Below are 26,243 nucleotides of genomic sequence, written 5' to 3'. Positions count from 1 at the left end.
TTTTGGACAATTGGGTTTAATGTGTCCAACTTCTCCACACTCATAGCATTTTGGTACCTTTGTTTTGCTCTTGAAGTTTTTCTTCATTGCAAACTTATTGAATCTTTTTAATAAGAGTGCAAATTCTTCATCTCCTTCTTCTTCATTATCATCACTCTCTTCTTGTAGTGATGTTGTTTTAAGGGCGAGACTTTTCTTCTTGCTTTCTTCACCTTTTTGTCTATTTAGCATAGTCATTTCATAGGTGAGAAGATTACCTCGTAGTTGATCAAATGTAAGTTGATCATAGAGCCTTCCTTCCACAATGGCGTTCACTTTGGAGTTCCATTTTGGTGTAAGGCTTGTAAGCACCTTGGTCACAATTTGTTTATCATTGTATTTTGTGCCAAGCATGCTTAGGTTGTTGAAGATCTTGGAGAGTCTTTCAAGAGCTTCTTCAATGCTCTCTTCATCTTTCATTTTAAAATTTTCCCATTCATGAACCAACATAAATACCTTTGATTCTTTAACGTGGTCGGTTCCTTCGTAAGTGATTTGGAGTTTGTCCCAAATCTCTTTAGCGGTTTCACATGTAGAGATCTTCATATAATCATGCTCGTTAAGTGCACAATGAATGAAGTTGATGGCTTTATCATTCATTGCCACTTTCTTCCAATCATCGTCACTATATTCATTTTCTCCTTTCGGTACTTGCTTTAAGACGGAGACTTCTCCTTCTTTAGCGCTTGTTGTCTTTGTAGGAATGTGATTTCCATTCTCAATCACTTTCCAAATTCTCACATCTTGAGAACGGATCCAAATTCTCATCTTATTTTTCCAATAAGAGTAATTTGTTCCGCTAAAAAGAGGAGGTCTAGCGGTTGAGTTACCTTCACTAGTGTTGTTGTTGTTAAAGCTTGTGCTTGCCATGATCTTTTCCCTTAAACGGTTAAGTCTTTCAAAGGGTTAAGCTCTGATACCACTTGTAGAACCTATGCACAATTACTCAAGAGGGGGGGGTGAATTGAGTATTGCAACAACAATGAATCTTTTTGCGAAAGTTAAAGACAATATACAAAAGTGTTATTGTACTAGTATTTTTCCAAGAGCTTAACTCAATTGCTAAGCATTTATAAGGAGCTTTTACTTTCCAATAGACACCAACTCAAATAAATTGATCAAGCTTTTCACCAATCGGACTTAAGCTATTCCTTAAGTACTTACGAAGCTACTTTTCGATCACAATTTATTTGCTCAAAGGTAAAAGACAATAATATAGAAGAGATGAGTTTGGAGAGATGCAAACGCTATTTAGAGTGGTTCGGCACAATCCTTGTCCTACGTCCACTTTCTTTCTCAATCGCTATTGAGAAGTTCCACTATTGCCAAGCTTCAAGGTGCTCGCGCAAAACCTTTTACAATCCGAGTCCTTAGTTTCTAACACCTCACGGTATATGATCACCACTCGTATACTAACCCACTCCACTTAGAGATTCCTTCTCTAAGATTTGCCTTGAGTACTTAGTATACTTCTTTGGTATCCTCACCGACTATAGTGTTTATAACTCTTGACTCAACCTTGGAGATCACACTCCAATTTACAAAGTGTTACAAGAAAACAATTCTCAAAGAATTGTTGAGATGAAATGAGTACTCTCTAGAAGAGTGTATGATTACAAGTTTAGCACTATTGAACCAATTGATATTGCTCTCTCAAATTGTGTATTATAACACCTTAAAAATGTGTAGAATGAAAGAATATGAACAAGATAGTTTGCAAATACTCACGTGTATGAAATAAGGCTTCAATCCATCTATTTATAGACTCCCCAAACCTTAGAAACGTTGGGGAGTTAATGGGATGGAGCCGTTTTGTCAAAACTAGCCGTTTTTTATGTTTTTGAATCATTTGCATCGATGCATAACACTTTGCATCGATGCAAATGTGTCTTTGAAGCTGAAACTTGAATTTTCAGCTAGGTTGCATCGATGCAAGATGAGTGTGCATCGATGCAAACCTTAAAGAATGGCTTAAAATCACTTCAAAATACTTAGGATTGATCTCAAACTTTGTTGGAGTCAATTCCTATGCTTTTGTACCTTTGAAAACAAGTTTTTAAACCATTTGGCTAGCATCGAATTACAAGATGTGCATCAAAACATTTTGTGAGTGTGTGTTGAGAGATTTAGCAATTGGTTCTTAACAAGAAGTTACCTAAGTCCTAAGACACTATACTTGTCTTCAAATGTTGTGGACTTGAGTTTCTTGTTGTTGTTGTGTTGCTTTCAACTCTTCATTCCTCAACGTTGAATGTTGGTTGATCTTTCAACATGCTTGTTCATTCAAGTTATTTGTTGGTTTGTCTTTCATGTCGTTTGTTGGTTTGTCATTCATCAAAACCTACGAATACAAACTTCGCATACAAGCAACATGATTTACAATCAAGATGAACACGGAGGAAGTGGGGATAAAGATATGGCTGAAAATAGGGTTACTTGGGATTTGGCTGTCGAATCAGGAGCTGTTTTATATGACGAGGATGATGACATTATGACTATTCTCCAAGCTCAGAATGAAGTATTGGCACAAAAAAGAAGGCAAGCAAAACAGAAAGAGAAAGTAAGAAGGTGCCACCCTAAAAACCGAAATAAGGTGTGTAATAAAGTTTTTAAATGATTTTAGTTTGTAGAATATGAGGGGTTTAGGGGGTGTTGGAAAGTGGAAAATGGTAAAAAATTTAAGAGTAAAAATAATGTGAATATATTAGGATTGATAGAGACAAAGAAGGAGGTGATTTCTAAGTTTGATGTAGTGCAATTTTGGGGTAATGATGCGGTGAGTTTGGAATTTGTGGGATCGGAAGGTGCTTCTGGAGGTTTATTAATAATGTGGGATGTTATGATGTTTAGGTTTAGTAATTGTTACAAAGGGGAGAGATGGTTGTGTATAGAAGGGGAATTGACAAACAATAATTTTATATGTACTGTTTGCTTGGTGTATGGTGCACATACAAGGGAAGAGAAGCTTGCTGTGTGAGAAGAGTTGAGTTTTTTATCGAAAATATGCCAGGTTCCTCTTTGCTATATGGGTGTCTTCAATGAGGTTGTGCAGTTGGAAGAAAGAAAAGGTGCTAGTGTGTTAACAGCTTTATCTAACTGGTGGATATAGAGCTGAATGATCGTAAGTTTACGTGGTTCAGGAGGTCAATCATGCAGTCAAATTACTAGAATATTAGTGAGTTTGGTTTCATTGTTATCATTTGGAGCACTTGGTTGAAAAAGAATGACAGAATTTTCAGGAATCAAGAATCAGGTGTTGTAGAAGTAATTAACAGGTCGATTAAGAGTTACAAAGAGTGGAGTGATATTTGATCTTTTAGGTTGTTGATAGCTTTTGTCGAAGATGATTAGGAATTAATTTATTTTATCTGTTTACTACTTTTCTATTGAGACGTTGATGCTCCTCCTTGTTGTGTTCAGCTTTTTATTTCAAAAAAAAAAATTTTAAAATAATGATGAGAAATAAATTTTTTTATGTATATATATTTTTATGACGTTCTAAACCAATATGTGAATTGAATAATAAAAAAATGAATAGTTAATCTAATATAATTTTATTAATGATATAATTCAATAATAAAGTATTATACAACTTTAAGATACATTTTGAAAGATTTCTTTGTACACAACATTTATTGTTGCTGAAGTAGATATACATGTGTTATTTTGAATCAACACTCTTAAACCTAGCTTAGATTTAATCTTTGATAAAGCAACATATAGTTGCAACTACTAAAAATAGGATTTTTTCGGACGAATTTTGAAATGAAATTTCGAACAAATTAGAGATAAAATTTTTCTTTCAAATAAAATTGGGACGAATTTTTTTGTCCTAAAAAGTCTTGTTGCTAATTTACATTTTGTCTAAAATTTCGTCTGAAATTTTTTTCAGATGATTTTGTGACAAATTTCGAATAGGCATTTATCTGCTAGATTTCTAACTATTATGATGTATTTTAGACGAATTTTAGACAGATTAGTTAACATAAAGACAATATATTTCAGACAAATTTCAAACGTAAAAATATTTCATTTTAGACAAATTTTTTTCGAACAAATTTTATACAAATCAAATATTTCTTTTCAATTAAATATCAGACAAATTTAATTTAAAAGAATTTACGTATTTGAAACAAATTTCATACAAAACAAAAAATTATTTTCGCACAAATTTTCTACAAATTTAATATAATATTTCAAACAATTTTCTTACAAAATAATTTGCTATTTAATATATAAATATTTTAGAAAATAAATTGTATTCGATCTGCTTTCTATATTAAGACCATCATAATCATTTTTTCATATTACATCATCGAAATTATAAACACATAATAAAGTCATGAAAAAGTTAATTACCATAAAAGAGTTAAAAAAATATTTATTATTAAAATACTTTTGTCTATAAATGTAATCAAACTAAAATAAGAAAAAAAAATACTTAAACTAAAACAAAGAAAGCCTTTAAAAAGGTCAAATATCATGAATAAATAAAATAAAATGTACTAACTAATTCACCTAAAAATTCCTTAATTTAAATCAGAAAAAACATATACTCCTGACATCAATCACTTATGTTATCATCCTCATCATCACTAGAGCTTGTCCCAAGCTCATCTTTTGCAGGATCAGACAAGGTTAAAGGAAGTGGGAGATTCAACTTTTTATACAAAGCATGAATTGTAATTTTTAGTAGAACCAATTTTTTTCTGTTGAACCTTTAGTTGACGTCTTTGATCTTTTAACTTGTGCTCAGCATCATTCAACTTAACCTTTTGCTCTGACTACTGGAGAATACATAAATAAAAACAAAATGTTAAATTCAAAGACATTGGCAAATGATAAAAAAAGAAAAGTGTTAATAGAGTTGAAGGAAAACTAATAACAGTGTTAATAGGATCAATAGTTTGTATTGAATCAACAAACATAGCATGAGGGGAAAGAAGCTTAGCTTTCTTCAATATATCCTGAAAACTAAATTAAGATAAAAAAGCATACAAGTATCTAGATTTCACCATACAGTTCTCGCAAGTTAAGGATATTACATGAAATAATCGCTTAATAGGACCAGACAATAACTTCAATAAAAAGCCATGTATAAAACAGAAAATAATGTAGCAAGAAGAATGCTAGTAGCAAAACTAATCAGAAGAAATCCAGATTTCCACCTCAATATCAGTACTTGAATATAAATATATATCTGATTCAATCCTAAGGCGTTCTGCTCTGTTACCAATTTGCTCAAGGCTCTGTCACATGACACAAAACAAAATAAATACAACCAAATTAGAGAAGGTTAACTGACTCTAAACCCAAAGTACAGTCACAAATCAAATGTTAAACTTTAGTGCCCACATCAGGGAAATCAAATATTATCCTAAACTACAATACCAGGATGCCAGAAAGAAACCCAATAAAAGCTAACCTCTTCACTAGACACATATAAAATTCGAGACGCTTTGCCTTCACTGCAACCCTTTGCTATCATTGTTGCTATCTTCCAATCAAATTGTGACAATAAAAGAAAGCATTAGTGGTAAGAGTTTTGTATCCTCTTAATTTAAAAGAAATCAAATTGAACTCAAGTCCAATCAGCAAAATATAAAACAAGATAGATAATAATAACATTACAATCCACAAGATCGATTCTGTTACAAGTGAGCCAATCATTTCACTTCATTTGTATCCTCTTAATTTATTTTGTGGCATTGCGGATGCGATCTAGAAAGAACGTATTGTATAAATATTGCTCTTATAAAATTTTAGTACCAGAAATAAAATCTCTCACACAAGGACATATTTATAAAGTTTAACTACTTTATACACTTTCAGGTTAAGCAATTTTAGACATGCATTCAATTAGGTAAATTCACCTAGCAAAAGTAAACTACTTTTTTTACATTGATTGTATGAATGAGAACAGTTGTAATTGAGCAACTGTGTAAAAATTTTAGATTATCTTACTCGCATCAAAATTGGATTTATTTTGAGCTATATATATATATATATATATATATATATATATAGAGCTTATTTTTCGTAAAAGCTTACCATAATAAGATGCACCAACTAAGTTAGACCATAGCTCTTGACTCAAATTAAGAAAATACCTTTTGCACTTGCTCTTCAAGATAGTAGAAGAAGGATTATTGTGCCAATTCCTCTTCCTCTGATCTGCTTTAATTACAGACCAGTTTCCTGCACCAGCCTTACTTTATCTTCCTCCTGAAGAAATCACATAAATGTTCAGCAATCTTTATGGAATATCCAACGTGAAGGTGGGAAAAAAACATATAAATATATTTAAGAGTTTTCCCCTTGAATAACAATATGATCAAGTAACTACAAGATACCATGAATGAATACCAATTATATTAGATACCATCAAGATAAGCACTTGGACGCCTAAATAATACTATGAAAAGTCAAATGCTTCAACCGCTCCTATCAATTTCTAATACAAAGACAGAAGTGTGTGTATCTTATCTATCATTACGAAGACAGAAGTGTGTGTATCTTATCTATCTTGTCTAATGATGTTGTACTAGTAATAGAAGTTAATATACAATAACGTTTTCGTCCTATTATATCACATGGTGTATATATGATTCTCTGCTAGGCATTATCCAATAAATTTTGGTGAGGCTCACTAATGCATTTGAAAGAAAACAAAATACAAAATGCTAGATGAGTACAAATTAAACAAGATTCTTTAATTCCAGAGCAAACTATTCACCATTTCTTTCTTTCTATTTTCTCTATCCCACATGCTTTATATATACACATAGAAACTATGGTTACAAGCTTACGTACATGGCAAACAATAACGCTGGCACTTAAATTTAACTTGAAGATATTCTTGTTTTCAGCATAGTAATACAAGCACCAGCAGGGGGGGGAGGAGAAAAAGAAAAAAGAAGACAGTTGAATTTGGAGAGAAAGTTACGTTGTGATATATATTAATTCCTATTAATTAATTAATGGAAGTTACCAAAGTTTTCTTGTTCTTCCAATTTGATACCAACCTCAGCAAACCTTTTCTCTTTGTAAACGTACCACTTAGCAGCAACAACGTAAATGACAGCATTGATAGCACTCAACAAACTCAATTATATTGAATCAATTATATTAGATTAGATTAGATAAACGAATACCTTGATAATACACAACAGCATAGGAAGCAAGCACAATTAAACTTGATAATACACAATCTGCAATACAGGAACAGATTCACAGGAACAGATTCACAACAAGCCAATTCTCTCAATTTTTTTCGGTAAAAATATTGGATCCTAACATATTCCTAAATTTAATATGCCAAAATTTAAACTTTCATTTTCACATCTGAAACACAGGAACAGATTCACAGCCAGGGAACCAAAATAATGGCCCTTATCATAAGAACAAAGAAACAGAGGGAAGAAATAGTTACCTTGTACTATTCATGGTGAGGGTTGAGCGCCGATTAAGGGATAGGCACTGACGGTTGAGCGCCGATTGAGGGATGAGCAGCAATGTCTTTGGTGTTTAGGGTTTACGACAGACAGCACCAATCGAGGAAGGGCACGCCGATGCAGGGTGCACCGACGGAGCAGTGACGACAGAGTAGTGCTGACGGAGTAGCACCGATGGAGGGTTGCGGGAGAGGGTGCGAGGTTACGAATCTAAGGAGGAGGCTTGTGGTTACGGTACGAGGGTTGCGACAGAGAGGGTGCGAAAGAGAGGGTGCGACGAAGGGCTGCAAGATAGGGCTCGGAGAGAGGGATGGGTGCAAAGGTTCTCAGTAGTAATAAAGGTTCTCAACAGTGATAAAGATGAAGGGCTCAGAGAGAAGGCTGGTGCGACAGTTCTCATAGTAGTGATGAAGATGAAGGGCTAAGTGCCGAAAAGCCTTTTTTCTTGTAGTGATGTATTCATTTGTATTTTTTTTTAATATACTTTAATCTTATATAAAAAAGTATATGATTTTTTTATTTTACGTAATTTTTTAATTTTTATTTATTATTTGTATTATTTTTTTAAAAGATTGGATATAATTTATTTTTAATTTTTTATATATGTGATTCTTTTAGATACATTTTTTCTTAAATTTTGAATTATTATAACATAAATAATTAAAAAATAAATTAAAAATAATAGACTAATTTAAAATATAAACAATATTTTTATACGAAATGTTAAAATTTTTTTATAAACATTTGAAATTCGTTTGAAAACTGATGCACTTTCAAACAGAATTTACAAATGATGTTATTTTCATCCCAAATTTGCGGAAAAAAATTTTAGCTACTTTGAAGGGTAAGCTATAGTAAAAGTATTTAAGACTAATTATAGACAAATTTGGGATAGAATTAACATTTTTCAAAATGTGTCCTAAATCCGTCTGAAGTTATTGTGCATATTCAGATGAAATATGGACGAATTATAGTTTTTGTCCAAAATGTATTGCTAATCTGTATGAAAATTTTGGCGCTATCCAAAAAAAAAATTGACGCCAAAATTTGGGACAAAATTTAGACAAATTTAGGACGGAATATATTATTCCAATGTCTCCACTAAAAGTTATTCAACATTTGTCTCAAATTTGTCTGAAATAAAAAAGTCATTCAGACAGAATAAATTTCGTTTGAAATTTTCGTCCGAAAAAGCTCTATTTCTAGTAGTTGCGCGTGTGTAAAAACCGGCTTGGATAAATACAACCCAACTGTGCTGAGAGTTTGTCCTTGTGACTTGTTAATGGCCATTGCAAATGAGATGACCAATGAAAATTGCCTTCTTTGGAATCTAAAAGGTAACATTGGATTATTAGGAATTATGTTCATGCAAGGTATTAGAACAACATCTCCTGCTTTATTCTCGGTCTAAATAACACACTCTATTACATGATTACCTAATCTCCTTACCTGTAATCTTGTACCATTGCAAAGTCCATTAAATTGGTCAATATTTCTTAGTAACATAACAGGAACACCTACTTTTAATATAAGTTCATGAGGTCGTAAACCTGAGCAGTTAATGGCATTTAGTACGTTAGGAGTAAATGTATCAAGTTCTGACTCCATGCTACCTTCTTCAACGTACATGGAGTCAGAACTCAGATAAACCTTCTCGTCTGCTTCAATATGCTTCATTATATGATTATTTATCTCGTGCACAACATCTAGTGTAGGAGCAAGAATGGTTCTCTCCTTGAAAAAAGTTGACTGCTGCAAATTAGTAAGTATACCAGGATATACAAATCTAATGATATTGTCAAAGCCATCAGCATTGTCCTTGATTAGAATTTCTTCTGGAATATTTACCTCAGACTCACCATCAATTGAATCTCCTTCAAGACCATCACCAATTCTAAAAAGCCATTGAGCGAATTATTTGATTTCAATAGAATCAGATTCAGGCACGCCAACTGTAAGATGCATATTTTGAGAAAGCGTAATTACTTTGCATGTTGACCACAGATAAGATGAGTTAACTGTAGCTTGTACAATATCTTGTCTAGATCCCATAGGTATTACAGGTAGAATCTGTCTAAAGTCACCTCCAAGTACGACTACCTTACCACCAAAGGGTAAGTCTTTATTGTATGATGATGAAGATCTAAGTATGTCTTTGAAAGACTTGTCGAGTGCTTCATAACAAATCTTGTTTAGCGTCAGAGCCTCATCCCATATAATAAGCTTTGCTTTGAAAATCAACTTAGCAAGCGGAAACCCCTTGTTTTATACTACATACAGAATCTTCATGAAGTTCCAAAGGTATCTTAAACCTAGAATGAGCTGTACGGCCTTTTGGAAGCAAAAGAGATGCAATTCCACTTGAGGCAACATTAAGAACAATTTCTCCTTTGGCACGAATAGCTGCAGAAAGTGCCCTATATAGAAATGTCTTACCTGTTCCACCATAACCATATATGAAGAAAAAACCACCAAGGTTATTATTCACGGCTTCGCTTATTCTATGAAAAGTATTTTGTTATTCACAGTTCATTGGGGACAACATAACTTCTAATTCGTCCCTTAAGGCAACAATATCAAAAGTTAGCTCGTCAGCTATTATCTAATCATCCAAGCCATCAATGATATCTAAATCAGGGAGAGGAATACCATTAAACTCTCGAAGTGACCTACCATTAGCTTGCAACATCATCTCAACCTTTGAAAGAGTCATATTTAGTAGTTGATCATCACTAAGCTGAATGTCTAAAATGAAGATGAAAAAGTTGTTAAGCAATTAATGAGGTATTTTAAGATAAAAAATATTATTTAATCCTATAAGCGAAATTGATTTAACATGTTGAATGATATACCTGGATTAAGTGTTGAAATTCTATGTGAATATAACAAATATTCAGATAATTGTTGGTAGCACTGCTGCCATACCAATTCAGGTCTAGATATGTTATTAGAAATCAACAACACAACAAACAGATTTTGTAAGTAGTTTCCAGATGCCTAAGTGCTTGCTTCTAGAATTGCATCAACAAATTCCTTGTTATCTTGTAGGAGTCCCAAACCATAGCATGTTTCCTTGAATGAGTTGTATACCACACCATCCACAGTACGTAAATCAGTAAAACTCATGCATCCTCTTTGTATGTTTAACAATATTCTCATGTAATAATCCTCACCGTTACCACGTGGAACATGAGTCAGCCGTCCAATAGAAAAGCCTTGTTTGCGAGGAAACCACATGCATGAATCATCATTCCATACAAATTTTGTAGGAAATTCGCTGTATGTTAAAGATCTAGCAAAAGGATACTCACGATTAGCCAACATCCAAGCAGCTAACTTAGTAACCTTACCATCTACACGTTGAATAACATCAGCAATGTTTTCATGGTCCTTGAAAACAACTGGTTGCTCATCAGGTAGGTGGAATGGTAGACGAATTACTGCAGGTTCTTTAAGCTGAATCTCATAACCAAATATCCACCAAGCTGCCTCACATGCAGAAATGTAACGACAATTATAGTAGTTACGTATCTCATCAACAACTTGTTGAAGAGACCCATCACCAGATGTTTGGTAAAATGAGGCAGTAACCCTATCATTACCCTTACGGACGTACTTGAATAAATATTTAATAGAAGAAGTCTGACATGTATGCTCCACATTAATGTGACAACCATACTTTAAGAGTAGATCAGGATTGTAAGGTACAATATAAGAATTATCCAAAACTGCATTCTTCTTAGTTATTGTATGACCATTATCCAGCCTTTTATACTTTGGGAAACCACCCTCATCAATAATCGTTCTATTACTGAATGGCTTTGGAAAAAACTTAGAACACCTTCCATTTATCATGCATGGACTACTGATGTTGTGCCTCCCACATGGACCATGAACCATGAACTTCTCAACAGCTGCATAAAGTCTAGGCATGTTAGTCTTATCAGGGATTTCAGCTGATATCACACGGTCAATATCATCGGGTGATTTAGGCTTATATTGTGGTTGCATGAACAATAGAATGTGAGCATGTGGTAGACCTCGTTTCTGAAATTCAACTGTGCACACATCTGTATAAATAATTGACATCAGAATACAAACAAAATAGTATAAGAATAATATATATATATATATATATATATATATATATATATATATATATATATATATAACTTACATGCAAAAATATTGCCAAAGAACCTCTCATTCTTGAAATCAGATATCAACTCATCTAACTTAATACTAAAGATTCTTGAGGCAATATCAAGACGATCCTCGGCCTTAAGGACAGTGCCATGTAAAAGGCGTTTGATCTCGTCCCATTTAGGATTGCAAGTAATTGTGATAAAATAACTGGGGTATCCAAAATACTTGCAAATGGCAAATGCATCTTTACAATTGTTGAACATGTATCTAGGACCACCAGTGAAACTGCTTGGAAGAATTATTCTTTGACCAGAAAGAATCGCATTAGCTTCTCCCCTAACTAAAGATTCGTGCAATGAGTTGTACTTGTTAACCCTGAGCTTAGGTTGGTTGTTGCGTAAATATCTAAGATGCTCAGACTCAATCATAGTATATGAATCAACTAAGAACTGCTGAAATAATCTTCTTGAATGTAATAGTATAGATGATCCTTCCAAACGCATTTGTATTCTGTATGAAAAGAATTCTCTTATGCTTGTAGTCTTTCTCTTCTTAGTACCAGAAATATCAAACATGGAAGAGTTCTCAATACCTGGACTAAAACCATCCTCCCCATAGGGAAAAATCAAAGGATACTATAGAGACAGGTAAGACGGGTGAAGGACATCTATCCTTTTCAGCCTGTTTGAGGTAGTCTCAAGAATGATATCTCTCTGCAAACTTGACTCATCAATATCACCAACAATAAGTATTGCAACCTCAGAAGCTGTTGGGAGGTTATACCTCCTGCCATCCTTTTCCCTTTTTCTAATTAGTTTGAGCTTCATATTAGTTTTTGAATCTTCTTTGAAGCGATCGTGTGCATATCGAAATGACTTTGTAAGAGGATTATGAAGATCTATTATTTGTTTCAACTCATTAACAATTGGTCGTCCAATAACATTATTCGAATTGGAAGATCTGTTTAAACAAAAAAATTATTACTACTCAAACTTTTAAAAATATAATATTTTCATTAAACTATTAGGAAATATTCTATAGTAAATAACATAGTATATGTTGGAAAAAATTAATGTGCCTGATGGCAGATATGCGATTTTGAATCTCATTTTCAATGCCGTATATGTATAGCTGTGCAAACTTTGGAATATCACTTGGTGACGGAAGAAAACTTCCAATTGAATGGTAATTTTGACCACTAAGAGAGAACGTAGGAGGTGCATATCCATTGTTTATATTGTGATTATTTTACCAGCCACAGATGTGAAACAAAACATGGAATTAAAAGAATGTATATTCTTGCGAAAGTATCTACCACGTTCATCATTCTCAAAATACAAATCTTGTAGAATTTGGGGTGCCTCCCTAAGAAAGGGAAGCTCAACCTTCCCACTCATGCAACATGTGCGGAATATAGGGATATTACTTCCTTTGCTCTTAGATAGCCTTTCACCGTCCCACATCACAGCTTTGCAATATCGACATACATGAATTGGATCCCCAGCATCCCAGGTAACTAAATTCATTAAAAAAATATTTAAAAAAAATCATATACAGATACTTTTTTAAAAAAGGCAACAATAAATATATGTAAAATATATTATTATATTAATATCTACCTGTTTTGCATGTCAAATTGCAATTGGATAATGTGTTTAAGCTAGATGACCCTAAAAAATATAGTATTAATTAAAAATGTGAAAATTAAACAAATGAAAAAAGGAAGAAGATTTAAACGAAAAAGATGATAGTTTAAAAAAAAAAACCTGTATTATTATCATGAATTTCTTATTGAATATAATCTGAGTCAATCACTATATCATCAAAGGCATCAAGACCTGAATTAAATAAAAATATTCAACAAAAATATCCAACAATTGTTAGCATTATACAAAGAATAATAATTAAATAAAACTTTATAACACGTTAAATATATGTGAAAATAATTTACCTTCATAATGTCCATTGTTAACATGTGATACCGGTTTCTTATTGTAGAGAACTTACTTAGAGCTCTCACCATTGAAGAATTGAGAAGAATTAAACAACTCTTTGCTACTTCTACGTAATGATTCGATGATTGATTTCTCCCTAAGCACTGTACTCTTATTTGGGAGTATTTGTGTACTGCCATGTATATTTAAATGTTTATAATTATCCATTTATAGTGAACTTAATAAATACTCTGAATATATAGTAATTAAATCTGAAATATAAAAATTAAAAAAAATTATGCTAAACAAAAAAAATAATTGTATTAAATATAATCTATTTAAATATTACATTGAATTATGTATAGAGTACAAAAAAAAGTTATCAATAATTAAATGTTAGCTTGAATTATGTATAGAGTACGAAAATAGTTATTAATAATTAAATATTAGCTTGAATTATTTATAGAGCACGAAAAAGATAGATAAAATACTAAAGATGTCGAAGAAAGTAAAAATATAGAAACAATAATATGTGAATAAATGTAGTAGCTTTAAATATAAGTTACTTTTGTAGCATATGACGTATGAATCCACTAAATATATAACAAATGAACATTACATTATTAATGCATTTAAATAAAAAATTAAGAAAAAATGAATAAAACTTTTTCATGAAATCACTATATCTAAGATATAAATATAAAAATAACTACAAAGTGATAACCTTAAAAAAACTATTGAATTTTTTTTGTTACTTAAAAAAACACTAAAATTATATAAGAATAACTACAAAGATGAAAAAGAAATCATACCAGGAATCTAGGATAATGTGTTTGTTGTTAGTAACGTGAGGATTAATTAAATTTGACCTTGATGTGTTAGCCAATTGCTCATTGTAATTCTCTTTTCCCTTATTTTTTGAGAATGTATCTGATAACTTGAGCACTGCCTGGTCAACTAAAGGAATAAGAAAATGTTGAGTAATGATATATATAAATATTTGGTTGTATAATAAATATGAATGAGAGGTCTTACCATTTGATATATTGGACAGAGGAGTTCTGGAATGTTGAAAGCTATTATTCTGAGAAACTCCATCACCAGTTGAATATACTTGATTGATACATAACGTTGAATTGATTTTCTTATTGAGCAAATACTGAGAAACAAAGCCAGTACTTAATGAATGTAAACCCTGATAAATTAGTAGATAATTAGTTAATAATTTTTTTTTTAATAAAGAAGATTAGAAATGTGAATATTATATCAAATTAGGATAGAGCCCATCGAAACGAGAATTTTGACACTAATTTCAAAGAAATCGGTCTAAGATTGGACCAAATAGGCCGAACCGGTTAAACCGGGTCCAAACCGGGCCATCGGTCCAACTGGACCAGCCCTTTTAAGTGAGCCCAAAGCCTTTCTTCCCCTTCATTTTAACAGAAATGAAACTGAAGCACACATAGGGGAGAAGAGAACGAAACTTTACCTAAACCCTTACGGTGAACTCCGAACGCCGTAACTTCTCCGTCCGAGCTCCGATCGCCGCACCGTTTGCGGCCACGCGTTCACTGCATTGAGCTCTACATCTCTATTAGAATAATTTCACTGGTAACTTGTTTAATCACTCTCAGCCTCCTTTTCCCCCAATTTTCGAATTTTGAGTAGGAATGTTGAATTTCTTTGATTTCTGATGTTTTAGGATCCAATTAGTTTGAGAAAAACGTTCACACTTGCTTATGTGAAGCTTGGGTAAGGTGAGGATAGGATAATTCTATTTTAATTTCATTGAATTTGAGCTTTGAGTTTTAAATTGGATATATATATATATATATATATATATATATATATATATATATATATATATATATATATGTGTGTGTGTGTGTGTGTGTGTATTAGGTTGGAAAATAAATATTTGGAGCTTGAAATTGTGAATATTGGAACTTGGAGGAAGCTGAGCTTAGAGTTTGTTGAATTTTGAGGGGCTGCCTTGGTTTTAAATAAATTGATTTGGTCATTACGTGGAAATCGGTCAAGGTATGGTTTAGGTTTCTTACATTTAATATATAATATTCTGTGAAAACTTAGGCTAGATGACCATAGGATAAGTTGGAATGCAGGTATATGTTTAATGTTTAGTAATTTGTTATTGAATATACTTGGTTGGTGTTTGTGGATAATTAGTAATTGATTATGGATGGTGGTTGTTGTTATGTTGATTTGGAAGGAAACATGGTTGAATGTTGTTATTGATGATTAAGTTTGGTTAGTGCTTGTTGGAGAGTTGGTAATTTAAATATGTGGTGGAGATTATTATTGATGTTGAAATTGGTAAGAAATGTGGTTGATTGTTTGTTTACATGCTTACAAGAACATTGAAGGGAAGCTTGAAGGGATTGTTGAGAAATGAAATTATTTAGTGATATTGAATGGTAGTTGATAAATGGTGTAAAGTTGTGTTGAGGCTTTTTATTGGTATATGGTGTTAGATTTAGCATATTTAACAAGGAATGGAATGGAGTTTTGATTGAAAATTGAGGTTTGAATATTTTTGCAAAGGTTGGCTTTTGGCCGAATTTCGGCGAGGCATAACTTGGCTTCCGGACCTTCAATTTGGTCCCAACTTGTTTTAAAATGAAAATTGAGCTCGTGATGTTTATGCCGTTCGAAGAACGAAAGGAAAACGATTTAAAACGATTGAGTTATACCCGTCGAAAGTTTAGATGATAAATATGTGGTTATGCTGCTGAGATTTGCAAGGTTTGCAGCTCTCTGGTGATCTGCTGCTGCTTTTAAAAAGGACGTACATCCACGCATACGCGTGGCCCGCGCGTACGCGTGGAATGTAAATTTTGGTTGCGCGACGCGAGTAGCTATATGCGTACGCGTGATGGACCAACAAGCATGCCCACGCGTACGCGAGGTATCCATCTACACGTACGTGTGACAAGGGGACGCGCACATGCAAGCTGCACTTGTGCATTCCCACGCGTACGCGTTCGCGTGAGCCACGCGCACGCGTGTACCCTATTTTGGCAAACATGATTTTTGATGTTTTAAACTATATTTCAAATGTAACACCCTACCATACAGAGTCTTATGCTTAAGTCATAATTCAGAGATGGCAAGGTATTACGACCTCTAAAACAAAAATTTAGTACGTATAGTATTATGAATGATTGATTATAACTAGGAGCCTTTGAAGAAAAAGGGGTAAACAAAAACTGTAACTCGAAAACGCAACACTCCGAATGATAACGTAACAAGCAAAGGATAAGCTAGCGCAAGATCATATATATAAAGAGTATCAAAAACAGGAATATCAAGACTCAAAATCCGGCTGCGAAGATAACCGGTTCGAGCATAGCAATATATACATATAATAAAATAAGGAAAACCCCAAGGAAAACCCAAAGGGACATAAATACCGAAAACCTAATCTCCAAAATCCCCTCTAGAAGGAGTCATCACAGTTTGTATTATTTAATGGAGATAAAAGTATCTAAACAAAATATATATCCCAAAACAGAGTCCCGAGAACAAAGGATCTTCGCTAATCCAGAAGTCTCCAGCATGCCTCAACGAGAAGCCTCGCGTCCTGCATCTGAAAACCACAAAATCCGCATGGGTGAGAACCAGAGGTCCCCAGTACGGTAACAGCTTCCACATATATAATACATAATAATAGAGGAAAGCCGAAGGCAATCCTAGAACTTCCTTCAGATAATATCAAAGCTTATAAACAAGCTAAACCGTAAGTGGCAACTGACTAAAGATTCTTCAGTCTAACTAATACTTCCCTTTCCAATTCCTTCAGACCTCCCAACCACCAGCAGGAGTATAATATAGCAAACACAGTTATATCAGACAAGAGATTTACAAATAGGAACAGATAAGGCATTTAGGCAATTAGCAAGTAATATGCAGTCAAATAGGCAATCTCAAACAATTCATGTAGTATGCTTATGATGCATGCCTGTCCCTAGTGGCTGATGATATCATCTGTCGGTTATAGAGCCAACCCGACAAGTCCTGGTAGCTAGCCATTGGACTGTCCCTCTGTCGTGCATCCCCAACTCGAGTTATACTCATCATAAACTTGATCATAATCATGATCCATATCCGTCACCCTCACTGGTGAATATTTATCCATCACCATCACTGGTGAATATTTATGGGGGCGAGCTCATCCGGGCCTTTCACAGTGCCCGGCCACACTTACGACATAGGGTCAAAAGAGCTTCGAGTCTCAACCTGGAGCACATGGTGGCTAGCCATTGCTACTACCCAGGGAAACCCTCATCTCCAATGGTGGAAGTGCAAACCTTCACAATTCAATCAACATCATATATGCATTTATACTTGGCCATAAACATGGCTCCGCCGTAACACGGCAATAATCTAGCCATCCGGCTCACGGTTAAATCCATAACCAGCCAATTTATTAACAATTACGGCCCTTCGGCCCATGGCACAACAAGCACTTCCACCGCCATTCTCCGCATCTCACATAATCATCTTTGATCCTCAATGATCATTCATTTTTCCCTTGCTTCACTCGCAAGTTACCACATTCACTAGCCTTTTTTCTCATGCTAGGCATATCATAATGATTTAAGACATAAGTGGTGAGATCGGAGGCTTAGAAGTATGAAATTTGGCTTTTAAAACTCAAAAATCAACTTTGGGATGAAAACAGGTCCACGCGTACGCGCACTCCACGCGCACGCGTGGATGGCGCTTTCTCGAAGAACGGCGCGTACGCACCAAGTGCGCCTATGCGCGAGGGGTCATTCTGCTAAAAATTTTCTAAGTTAAAAGCTGCAGAATTTACAGATTCAAACCCCAATCTTCCGACGGACATAACTTCCTCATTTTAAATCGTTTTTCACTCGTTCTTCGAACGGCATGGACATCCCGGATCCAATTTCATTTCTAAACAGATTTGGCACAAATCAGAGATCCGTAGTCCAAGTTATGTCCCGTCAAAGTATGCCCAAAAATCATGTTTTCATACAAAACCACAAGGTACCATTTTCAAAACAAGCCACTTTCAACTCTTTTCAAAATCAATCAAACATGCTAATTTCAATCCTTCTCTTTGAAATCATTCAAAATGTACCAAAATCAACAACAAGCCATCCTCAACTCACACATTGACACTTTACCAAGGTTTCCAAAACCACATCCAACCATTTTAACACTTCTCAATCAAATGGCTAAAGGACAAACACAATATCATGTCATACATCCTTCCTCATCCCAATTTCCAATAATACCATTTCCAATTAACCATCATTATACATAATCAACATCATACTCACCATCAACATGGTACCACCCATCAATTCAACCTCAATCATCCATCAAGCATATATCACAACACGCATTTCTCATATTTCACACAATCAAGGCATCAATATTCATAATCACATATATGAACACATCATACATTTCAACCATTCAACAACACCAACAATTCAATGCCTATCTTAGGGCCTCTAGCCTAAGTATTTCCTACCACATTACATATTAGATACGGGAAACTAAAACCATACCTTAGCCGATTCCCCAAGCTCAACCGGAGCACTTCCAAACCACTTGTCCACAAGCTCTCAAGGTATCAACACCTCCAAGAACAGATTTTATCACACAAAACCCTCTTCCAAGCTTTCCAAAATCACCAATCAAGCTCCAATATTCACATATACACAACCTAAGCCACAATCATCATACCCATACACAACATCTCAATACCCAAACATCATAGAACAACAAATTATACTAGGGTTGAGAATCTTACCACACCCAAGGTCCAAGGAGACAAGATTAACCTTCTCCTTCAAGAGAGTTGGGTCCTATAACATCAAAGAACCCAAAATCTCAACATTTTTGCTCATGAAACTCGAAATCAAGGGCTGGAATTTCGAACAGTAAAACGTGGCTTACCTCAAGATTGATTGTATGGGTTTTGTAGAGCTCTCCGCGGTGAACGCGTGGCCGCAAACGGAGCGGCAATCGGAGCTCTAGATCAAAAGTTATGGTGGTTTGAAGATTAAGTGAGAGAAAGAACTTGAGAGAGTGTTCTTCCCTCCATAGCCTCCATTTTCAGCGTGTTTAGTGTGTTGTGAGGAGAGTGAGTGCTGAAAACTAGGGTTTTGGTTTAGTTTAGTTGGGCCAAGGGCCCACTTTGGGTCCGGTTGGCCCGGTTTGGCCCGTTCGGTCCAATCTTGGTCCGATTTCTATAAAATTGGTACCGAAATTCTCGTCTCAATTTCCTCTATCATATTAAGCCATAAAAATAACATTTTTGGCTTTCTAGAATAAATTCTCATTTATGGGTTAATTAGCCGTTAATTAACCGGATCTTACATTCTACCCACCTAATTGGGAATTTTGCCCACAAAATTCAAATGCAATTACCTGAGAATAAGTGCGGATAATCCGTTCGCATCTCCGACTCAAGTTCCCAAGTGTGTTCCTCAACACCGCCTCGACTCCAAGCCACTTTGACTAATGAAACCTCTTTTCCACGCAACCGTTTGATACTAGTATCATCAATTCTGACTGGAGCCACTGGAAGCGTCAAATCTTCTCTTAACTGAACCGATTCGGGTTCTAACACATGGCTAGCATCAGGAGTGTACTTCCGAAGCTGCGACACGTGAAACACATCATGCAGGTTCGAAAGATGAGGTGGTAGAGCCACCCGATACGCCACCGGCCCAATCCTCTCCAGGATCTGAAATGGACCAATGTATCGAGGATTCAACTTCTTTGCTTTAATCGCTCTACCTATTCCTGTGGTCGGAGTAACCTTAAGGAAAACATGATCTCCTTCCTCAAATTCCAAGGGCTTCCGCCTCTGATCGGCGTAACTCTTTTGGCGACTCTGCGCCGTAAGCATCCTATCTCGGATTTTCTTAACTTGTTCAGTAGTCTCAGCTATCATTTCCGGCCCCAACAAGCCTTTCTCTCCAGTTTCATACCAACATAGCGGAGATTGACATTTCCTCCCATACAATGCCTCATACGGAGCCATTCCGATGCTCATATGGTAACTATTATTGTATGCAAACTCCACTAACAGCATATACCAATCTCAACTTGCCGGTTGATCCAAAACACAAGCTCTCAACATATCCTCTAGTGTTTGGATCGTCTTCTCAGATTGACCATCTGTTTGAGGATGGTAAGCTGTACTCAAGCTTAATCGGGTTCCAAAAGCTTTCTGAAATGCACCCCAGAATCTCGAAGTGAAACGAGGATCTCTATCAGAGATTATAGTAGCAGGTACACCATGGAGTCTCACAATCTCCTTTATGTATAACCGAGCTAGCTCCTCAAGGGTGTAAGTCATCCGAATGGGCAAAAAGTGAGCTGACTTTGTCAGTCGGTCCACAATCACCCAGATAGCATCAAAACCAGTCCTTGGCAATCCCGACACAAAGTCCATTGCAATACTTTCCCACTTCCATTGCGGAATCTCTAAAGGTTGCAACATCCCGGAAGGTCTTTGATGTTCAATCTTTACCTTTTGACAAGTTAAGCACTTTGAAACATATTCCGCCATATCATTCTTCATACCCAGCCACCAAAACATCGCCTTTATATCATGGTACATCTTAGTACTTCCCGGGTGAATGGAGAATCCGCTTTTGTGTGCCTCCTTTAAGATATCTTGCCTCAAAGTACCAACATCCGGCACAATGATCCTACCCTTGAATCTCCATAACCCATCTTTTTCTTCCGACACTCTCCACTATTTTCCTTGCTCGATAGCCGGTAACACCTTCCATAACGCTTCATCATTTTCATGAGCCTTTAGGAGTTCGGACTTAAAGTCACTTGAGATTTCTAATCGGCTTAAACACAAGGTTCCAGATACTTCTCGAGCACCAATTTTTAGACTCTCGAATCCCTTGAGCAACTTCTCCTCTTGAAGCATCATCCAAGACGCATATAACGACTTCCGACTTAACGCATCCGCCACTACATTTGCCTTTCCCGGATGGTAATTCAACTCAAAGTCGTAGTCCTTCAATAATTCCATCCACCTCCTTTGCCTCATATTAAGCTCTTTCTGATCAAAGAGGTATTTCAAACTCTTGTGATCGGAAAAGACTTGGAACTTAACCCCATAGAGATAATGCCTCCACACCTTCAAGGCAAATACGACCGCAGCGAGTTCCAGATCGTGCGTAGGGTAACTAACTTCATGAGGTCTCAACTGTCGTGAGGCATACGCCACCACATTATGATGCTGCATCAGCACGCACCCTAGACCCTTCAACGATGCATCACAGTACACCTCAAAAGACTCGTTCGGCTCAGGTAACACTAACACAGGTGCAGTGGTCAACTTTTTCTTCAATGCCTGAAAGCTCTCCTCGCACTCAGGAGTCCAAACAAACATAGTGTCTTTGCGAGTTAACTTTGTCAACGGCAAAGCTAATTGCGAAAAGCCTTTGATGAACCTTCGGTAATAGCTAGCTAAACCCAGAAAACTCCTTATCTCGGTTACTGTGGTTGGTTGCTTCCAATCCATCACAGCTTCTACCTTAGTTGGATCTACGGCTATTCCCTTCTTACTCACCACGTGACCCAAAAACTTCACCTCATCCTTCCAAAACTCACACTTAGACAGTTTCGCATAGAGTTTCTTCTTCTTTAAAATCTGCAACACGGTCCTCAAGTGTTCTGCATGCTCTTCTTCAGTCTTGGAGTAAATCAGTATGTCGTCAATGAAGACAACAACGAATTTATCCAGAAACGGACGGAATACTCTATTCATGTAATCCATGAATACTGCAGGAGCGTTCGTCAACCCAAAAGACATTACGGTGTACTCATAATGACCATAACGAGTCCTGAAAGCGGTCTTAGGGATATCCTCACCCCTCACCCTTATCTGGTGATAACCGGATCGCAAATCGATCTTGGAGAAAACCCCAGCTCCTTGTAACTGATCCATGAGATCATCAATTCTCGGCAATGGGTACTTATTCTTTATGGTGACCTTGTTCAGCTGCCTGTAATCCACACAGAGTCGCATACTTCCATATTTCTTCTTTACCAGTAACACTGGAGCACCCCACAGGGAAACACTTGGTCGGATAAAGTTCTTACCCAACAATTCCTCTAACTGAGACTTTAGCTCGGCCATCTCTAACGGTGACATCCTATAAGGAGCACTTGAGATTGGTCCCGCCCCAGGCACCAACTCAATAGCAAACTCGACCTCTCGGTTAGGTGAAAATTCCTCAATATCATCGGGAAACACTTCCGGAAACTCACACACTACCGGAATCTGATCCAACTTTTGATCATCACCCGAAACACCAGCGGTTAACAACAGGATACTCTGACATTCGATTCCAGAACAGTTCACCATCATCGAATTCAAGTAATAATTATTCACCACGACCGGCCCTTCTGTATCTTCCGGCATAAAGTACACCAACTTTGTAGAACAATCAAGCAGGACATGGTTCTCAGATAACCAGTCCAATCCCAAGATAAGATCAAGACCGATCATCGGTAAGCAGATTAAATTATGGACAAAATCACGCTGCTTGAACCTGAACGAAACTTTCGGGCATCCTAGCCTAGTTACCATGGCCTCATGGGTAGCATTATACACTTTTAAGTCATAACCTAAGGTTACGATCTTCAATCCTAACTCATGGGCTTTCTCAAATGCAATAAATGAATGTGATGCTCCCGAATCAAATAAAGCATTTAAAGTTTGACCAGCCATTTCACAGTTACCTCGAATGAGTGTCTCAGATCCCTCTGCACCCACAGCTGAGGTGGTGAACATCCGACCAGTCTGTTGTGCTTTTCCAGCACCTTGCTTTTGCTTCTCCGGACAACTTGTGGCTTTATGCCCCGCTTTTCCACAATTGTAGCACAAACCCCATCCGGCTTTGCATGGTGCTCCCGGATGGTGACTTCCACACCTAGTACAAGCTTGATCATTCTGAGGCTGCTTCCCAAACCTTTTCCCTTGGGAGTAGTTGTTGTTGGGCCTCCTAAAAGAACCTCCCCTCTTAAAAGACGGACCTCTAGGTGCAAAGCTCTTCCCTCGGTTCTATGGAAATGATCCTTTGTGACTTCCTTTCTCAGCGGCTGCCCTCTTCACACACTCTTCAGCAACCCTACACTTGTTCACCAACTCGGAGAAAGTCCTAATCTCCATTGGCGCCACCGAACCGAAAATATCGCTCCGGAGTCCTCCTTCGTACTTAACACACTTCCATTCCTCATATTCCACCGGAGTCCCTTGACACATACGAGAGAATCTGAACAGCTCCTCAAACTTGTCAGTATACTCAGATACGGACATAGTACCCTGCTTCAGCTACAACAATTCATGCTCCTTGGCCGTCCTAGCAGAAGTCGGAAAGTACTTCTTATAGAATTCCTCTTGGAAGATGTCCCAGGTGATATAATCATCACCCTGCTGTAGGAGGCGTCAGATTCCTTGCCACCAATGCGACGCTTCGCCAATGAGCAAATAGGTAGCGAACTCCACACGCTGCCCTTCAGGTACCACCTGCGCTTGCAGTGCTCGTTCCATGGCTTGAAACCATGTATCGGCTTTAGTCGGACTAGTGGTTCCCTTGAACTTAGGGGGATTAACCTTCAAAAAGTTTGCCAGTGTCATCGGGCCCTGAACTCTACCTCCGTCATTACCATGGTTGTTCATCTGTTGACCAAGAGCCTCAGCAGTGGCTTGCATAGCAGCAGCCATGTTCTCCAACGCAATCATAAAGTTCACCGGGTTATTAGGGTTAGTCTCCAGTGCACGAGCATTCGTATGTCCTCTCCCACGGCCTCTACCGCGTCCACGAGGTGCCATCTGGTTCCTATACACACCAAACAATCGATATTAAGTTGATCAGTCTCAATATCGGAAGTTTAGTGCTTCAAAGTCCCAAATGCATACTCCTGAACGTTTATGCCAACTATATCAAGTAGATATACTAACAGCACATAACACACATACAGAGAATGCACAGAAGCATAGTCAGTCCATTCCTCAGGCTCTACAGGAACGAACTGCTCTGATACCATAATGTAACACCCTACCATACAGAGTCTTATGCTTAAGTCATAATTCAGAGATGGCAAGGTATTACGACCTCTAAAACAAAAATTTAGTACGTATAGTATTATGAATGATTGATTATAACTAGGAGCCTTTGAAGAAAAAGGGGTAAACAAAAACTGTAACTCGAAAACGCAACACTCCGAATGATAACGTAACAAGCAAAGGATAAGCTAGCGCAAGATCATATATATAAAGAGTATCAAAAACAGGAATATCAAGACTCAAAATCCGGCTGCGAAGATAACCGGTTCGAGCATAGCAATATATACATATAATAAAATAAGGAAAACCCCAAGGAAAACCCAAAGGGACATAAATACCGAAAACCTAATCTCCAAAATCCCCTCTAGAAGGAGTCATCACAGTTTGTATTATTTAATGGAGATAAAAGTATCTAAACAAAATATATATCCCAAAACAGAGTCCCGAGAACAAAGGATCTTCGCTAATCCAGAAGTCTCCAGCATGCCTCAACGAGAAGCCTCGCGTCCTGCATCTGAAAACCACAAAATCCGCATGGGTGAGAACCAGAGGTCCCCAGTACGGTAACAGCTTCCACATATATAATACATAATAATAGAGGAAAGCCGAAGGCAATCCTAGAACTTCCTTCAGATAATATCAAAGCTTATAAACAAGCTAAACCGTAAGTGGCAACTGACTAAAGATTCTTCAGTCTAACTAATACTTCCCTTTCCAATTCCTTCAGACCTCCCAACCACCAGCAGGAGTATAATATAGCAAACACAGTTATATCAGACAAGAGATTTACAAATAGGAACAGATAAGGCATTTAGGCAATTAGCAAGTAATATGCAGTCAAATAGGCAATCTCAAACAATTCATGTAGTATGCTTATGATGCATGCCTGTCCCTAGTGGCTGATGATATCATCTGTCGGTTATAGAGCCAACCCGACAAGTCCTGGTAGCTAGCCATTGGACTGTCCCTCTGTCGTGCATCCCCAACTCGAGTTATACTCATCATAAACTTGATCATAATCATGATCCATATCCGTCACCCTCACTGGTGAATATTTATCCATCACCATCACTGGTGAATATTTATGGGGGCGAGCTCATCCGGGCCTTTCACAGTGCCCGGCCACACTTACGACATAGGGTCAAAAGAGCTTCGAGTCTCAACCTGGAGCACATGGTGGCTAGCCATTGCTACTACCCAGGGAAACCCTCATCTCCAATGGTGGAAGTGCAAACCTTCACAATTCAATCAACATCATATATGCATTTATACTTGGCCATAAACATGGCTCCGCCGTAACACGGCAATAATCTAGCCATCCGGCTCACGGTTAAATCCATAACCAGCCAATTTATTAACAATTACGGCCCTTCGGCCCATGGCACAACAAGCACTTCCACCGCCATTCTCCGCATCTCACATAATCATCTTTGATCCTCAATGATCATTCATTTTTCCCTTGCTTCACTCGCAAGTTACCACATTCACTAGCCCTTTTTCTCATGCTAGGCATATCATAATGATTTAAGACATAAGTGGTGAGATCGGAGGCTTAGAAGTATGAAATTT

General features: G+C 36.6%; 1 protein-coding gene across 1 annotated transcript; it reads right to left on the bottom strand.

Moving 5' to 3' along the window:
• Window positions 1–8,772: 8,772 nt before the first annotated feature.
• On the bottom strand, window positions 8,773–12,142 carry LOC107615242 (uncharacterized). Its single transcript, XM_016317340.1, has 7 exons — window positions 11,671–12,142; window positions 10,584–11,563; window positions 10,346–10,409; window positions 10,143–10,238; window positions 9,806–9,929; window positions 8,943–9,387; window positions 8,773–8,823 (listed from the first exon to the last, which is right to left on the bottom strand). Exons 1-7 carry the CDS (start codon window positions 12,140–12,142, stop codon window positions 8,773–8,775), a joined length of 2,232 nt encoding a protein of 743 aa, XP_016172826.1.
• Between the last annotated feature and the right edge of the window lie 14,101 nt (window positions 12,143–26,243).

Source organism: Arachis ipaensis, chromosome B9 (genome assembly GCF_059453495.1).
Source record: "Arachis ipaensis isolate K30076 ecotype BB chromosome B9, ASM5945349v1, whole genome shotgun sequence".
Taxonomy (NCBI): Eukaryota; Viridiplantae; Streptophyta; class Magnoliopsida; order Fabales; family Fabaceae; genus Arachis; species Arachis ipaensis.
This window is presented reverse-complemented; position numbering and strand designations above follow the sequence as displayed.